We start from the raw sequence: 5,171 nt of genomic DNA, 5'->3' as shown, positions 1-5,171 counted from the left end.
AGGCCTAATAAGGCCCAAATATCCAAATTGGGCCCAAATCCATCATAGACGTATCCCGAGAAGGCTCAATATCCTAAAAGGCCTAAAATATCCAATGGTCAACCCTAGTCCACTTCTGGTCAATGGTCAAATGCCCACTAAGTCAACAATTCAAGAAAAACCAACCTGGCCAAGTACGCCCCACGTACTCAGCTAGTACGCCCCCAGTACGCGTAGTGTAGCAGACAGGTACGCCCAACGTACTCCTCTAAACCCCAACCAACTCCAAAAAGCACTTAATTCTTTAAGCCCTTGATCCAAACTCTCAAATTTGATTCTTATAGATGACTTATCACGTAAAGTTATCAACTTTACTTGCATGCATGGATTAATGGAGCTCTAGAGCTTAAAAGAGCTTAATAAAAGGTCTTAGCACATGCATGAGATCAAATACACCATCATGCTTGCATCTTTATGCTTAAGGGACCTATTAAATGACTAGAACTACAAGATTAAGCTTCTGAAACAACCCAAGCTCACAAGGACCAACCAAAAGGGACTAAAATGACTATACAAGCCTAAAAGAAGATCTATTCAATGAGTAATCAAGATGGACACTTTATACCTTCAAAGTCATGAAATGATGATGCAAATATTGGATCTCTAAGCTCCTCTCCAAATATTGAGTCTTCAACTTCTCCTTCTCTTGCACAAACCACCACCAACACTTTTCCAAGCTTCAACACACACTCCAAGCACTCTAGGGTATCAATAAATGATAAGAGGGGTGGAGGCTGACCCAAAATGACCAGAGGAAGGTTAATATGTTGCTTATATAGGGTAAAACTCCAAAAAAATTAGGGTTTGGTGCTGAAAGGAGTACGCCCCGCATACCCCTCAGTACGCCCGACATACTCTTGGACCACCCACGATCATTTACCTTGGTACGCCTTGCGTACTCGATGGCCTTCCAAAATACTAAAAGTTTACATGGTCATAACTCCTTTATCCTAAGTCCGTTTTCGACGAACTTTATATCCACGGAAAGGTGACGAGAAGCCTTACACTTCTAACAACTCACCTGAGCCTAAACACTTCTTGGTCAAAAACCTAAAATTCATAAAGGCCCGAACTACCAAATTACGATTATACCCTTTGGCTCCAAAACATTAACAAACACGTAGATCACTTAGACTATAACACCCACATCCAAAAAGGGCCAAACCATTTCTTCCCCAAGGCACTAAGCCTTAAGATAACTGATGATCGGGCGATAGCCCCGAATAATGAAACAATTCCAAACCGAGTGTTACACCTAAACCTCTTTCCTTTCTCTATTAAGCATGTTAGATTAAAGTGTTATGCATTTTTCTTCATGTTTGGGTTGGGTAGCATACATGAGATCCTGAAAGTTAGCAACTTTATGGATTGTTGAGGCCTATAATTAGTATATGTATCAAATCTGAGGATTTGTTGTGGTTTGGACACCAAGCATGATTTTTGGCCTTATTTTCCTTTATTTTGACCTATTTAGTGTTCAAGTCATGCATTGGACATGCATGACTAAAAAAGTATGATTTTTATGGTCCTTTGTGTTGGGGAAAGCCTTCTGGAAGGTTGGAAGGTTTGGATTAAAGGATTAAGGACTTAAACCATTAGGATTTTGTTTCAGACAACGGTCACGTTGTGACCATGAGCTTGTCACGACATAATGATACGAGGTCCCTCAACTAATTTGTCTAGATGTGTTCACGATGTGACCACGGAAGGCTCACGTCATGGCGTTAGCTGTTGGGGTTGTCCATGATTGAGTTAGCTGAGTTGGAGCAAGTTTCAGTTGGAATCAGATTGTGTAAATTGTCACAACGTGAGAGCCAACTGTTAGTATTGTTGGCTGGTGACTTTGACTTTGACCATTGACTTTCGACATGGGTTGACTTTTTGTCAAATTAAGGGTTTTGGATTGTAGATTAAGAGATTAGTCTTTTTGATGTTAGGTGCCATGTAGGATCAGCTTTTGTTGGGTGAGAGTTGTGGTGTTTAGCTACTACTTGTGAGGTGAATCTTCTAAGTATATATTAGGACACTAGGTGTCATTTGTGCATGTTATCTTTGTGACTCTTGCTGATGTGCTTGTATATTGTATGCATGGAGCCGATCTGGGCTTAGAGTCATTACGGACTCGGGGTTGATACGAACCTAATGGATCCGGTCTAGGCTCGGAGTCATTACGTAATCGTGGTTGACATGGACCGATGTAGCCGATCTGGGCTCGGAGTCACTATGGGCACAGGGTTGATACTGACTCGAGGTTGCTACGGACCTGATGCAGCTATATGTTTTTATATATATTGTATGTGATATTTTAGGGAACTCACTAAGTTTTAAGCTTATAGTTGTGGATTAAATATTTTGCAGGTATTTATCGGAATGCGAAAGCGAAACTGTACACACATCAACTATTTTGATTCGAGATTCCGCAATCTCTTCATTATAAATCTGATTCCTGAATAATGGTTTATGAACAAATGGATTGACCTAAATGTAACTTTTGTAAGAATTGATGTTTTTTACTACTTCAAAAATGAAAATTTTATACTGAATTTTAACTTATGATTCTACTAACATTAAGATCTACTTAAATATCTCTAATGGTTAATATCTTTTAATAGTTTTCTTATAATTAACTAATATATCCTTATCTACTAAAATTTGTACTTATAAAAAAAATGATTGAAAATGTTACATAATCAATATAAATATTATTTCATGTATAAACTGTCGTTAAATATTTAATATAAATAATTTATTAATTAAAAATAAGAAATATTTAAAATTAAAACACAATTAAAGGAATAAATGAAATCTAAATAAAAAATGATGAACTAATAGCATCAAGTATAAAAACATAATTATTTAATATATATTAAGCAGACAATAACCATACAAATAAAAATACAAGTTTGTCATATGTTTAACAATTAAATGTGTAAAAAAAGTAGATAGTAATCTTGAACGAAGTTATGCTATTTATAAGATTTGTCCTATTTATCTCTCATGTTGTAATCTGCTATACGATTTTCTGTGATGAAGAAGGATCGTTTTCCTTCCTCTACACACAACATGTTACCAATTGCACGATCTTCTTCCATATTATTATAATTATTTACTTCACCACCTATGACTTCCCTACATTTTTCTATATTTGTTTCTTCAATCAAAACTTACTTTAATGTTTATATTAAAAAGTACTCATACTTACAAAATCAGAATCACCCCCCTGTTGAATAAATTAGAAAGAAAAGCGAGAGATATACGATTGAAATCATGAACCATTTCCTTAATCCTTACTACTACGAAATTCCAAGTTAATTAGCACAAATATATGATCATCACAATAAATTAAACAACAACACAAACAAACAAACAAACGAGCTTAACATTATCCTATAATTCCTACCAGAAACAAAGTGAAGAAGAAGGGTTGTGGTGATGATTTAAACGAATGAACCTCTTCCTCCTAAACCCATTGGAGAAGAAGAATCCATGGCGTATCTTCATCCAGATCATTCTGTGGATCTTCTTCGCAGCACGAAGCTTTACCCATATGAGTTTCTTCACCCGAAACAGAGATCTCTTCACCCTCTGGCCACCGCTTTGCTTCCTGCTAAACTGATAACTTCTCAAGAATAACTGCCGCTTCTCCACCTCTGTAATGGCGGAATATGGATACGGGTAAACACTACCCGTTCCAGTCAAGGATTCGCTTCTGAATATCGGATTCATTCAGAGAGAGAGAGAGAGAGAGAGAGAGAGAGAGAGAGGAGCAGTTTTTATGAGGAAATGTGAAGGAGGTTGTTTCTTCTATTCTATCATTCTCTCTCTGTTCTGTTACTATAAAGTATTATTATTAGAAACCATGCTTTCCGCCTTCTTCTTTTGCTGTCCCCTTTTTTTTTATTTCTTTTTGTATTTAGCTTTTTAAATATTATATTGATTTTCTCGTACTACCAAACTTATTTATAGTCAAAGTATTGGTACATACTTTTAGTTAAAAATGATGATGACGATAAAAAATAAGGTCTTTTCATTTTAATAATAATTTTAATCGGTATAAATATTAAGATTTATATGAGGAACTTTTTTGGAAAAGCTGTTAGGTGAGAATAGCATACGTTTATCGTGACACATTTTGTATCATCACTAGTTTAAGTTATTTGACTAAGTGTAGAGTTTAGGATTTGTTTGGATAAGTTATATCGACTAAAATAAAGGACTTATGAAGAAATGTTGTTTATAGAGGCAGCATCTCATACGATTCGGTTTGATTCTCTGGAAATTTTGTATACAAAAAACAAAATTATAAAGGAAGTTTAAGTTTAGGAAATACATAAAAATTACAGTTGAAAAAAAAAAGAATAATATATAAAAAAATTGGATAAAAAATTAGTAAAATAAGTACCAAAACTTTATAAAATAAAGTGGGGAAATCTTTAAAAAAAGTTCATATATTTTGAATCAGTTTACGAAATAGTTCAAAATTAATTTTTTTATAACAAAATCCTAAAAATCGGTAAAATGTTACATTCTGACCTTTTTTTTCCCGGATTACCTTGTAACAAATTAATTTAGGACTATTTCGTAATCTGGTCCAAAATCATAAGACGCTTCTATAAAAACAAAAATATTGAACTATTTCGTAAACTATCATAAAATATATATAAAAAACGTTTTTAAATATTTTTAGACTTTAAGAATCGTTTTAAAACTTCCTTTTTTCATTTAAACATATTTATATGTGTTATTATTATTATTATTATTATCATTATTATATATATATATATATATATATATATATATATATATATATATATATAACATTAAAAACAATTTTTATACATATAAAGATAAGTTTTTTTTTTATATATTTTTAAACGTTTTTATACATTTAAAGATAAGTGTTTGATGATCCGAAGATTGTGTGGGCTTATGTAAAGATGACGATGAAAATTGATACGAAGACACTCCTGACGTTAAGTGTTTTGAAGATTGATCTCCACCTATCTACCATACTTAAGCATGACGTTGTCTGTTCGGTGTACCTTTCTAGTTTATAAACAAAGGCATTATGATTTATTCAAAAGTGTGTCTTGTAGCACATATATTCTATCTAAAGGTGACAATTCTCGACC

The 5,171-nt window shown here is 33.6% G+C and overlaps 1 protein-coding gene across 1 annotated transcript; it reads right to left on the bottom strand.

The window, feature by feature from the left end:
* Positions 1-3,293: 3,293 nt before the first annotated feature.
* Positions 3,294-3,872, bottom strand: LOC145073735 (uncharacterized). Its single transcript, XM_079020243.1, has one exon. It carries the CDS (start codon positions 3,763-3,765, stop codon positions 3,436-3,438), a length of 330 nt encoding a protein of 109 aa, XP_078876369.1. The 5' UTR covers positions 3,766-3,872; the 3' UTR covers positions 3,294-3,435.
* Between the last annotated feature and the right edge of the window lie 1,299 nt (positions 3,873-5,171).

Source organism: Lactuca serriola, chromosome 9 (assembly GCF_051521515.1).
Source record: "Lactuca serriola cultivar US96UC23 chromosome 9, Lser_US96UC23_V15, whole genome shotgun sequence".
Classification (NCBI taxonomy): Eukaryota; Viridiplantae; Streptophyta; class Magnoliopsida; order Asterales; family Asteraceae; genus Lactuca; species Lactuca serriola.
This window is presented reverse-complemented; position numbering and strand designations above follow the sequence as displayed.

Coding starts and splice junctions, on each gene's coding strand:
- LOC145073735 (XM_079020243.1), bottom strand. CDS start 3,765: ATGAATCCGATATTCAGAAGCGAATCCTTGACTGGAACGGGTAGTGTT.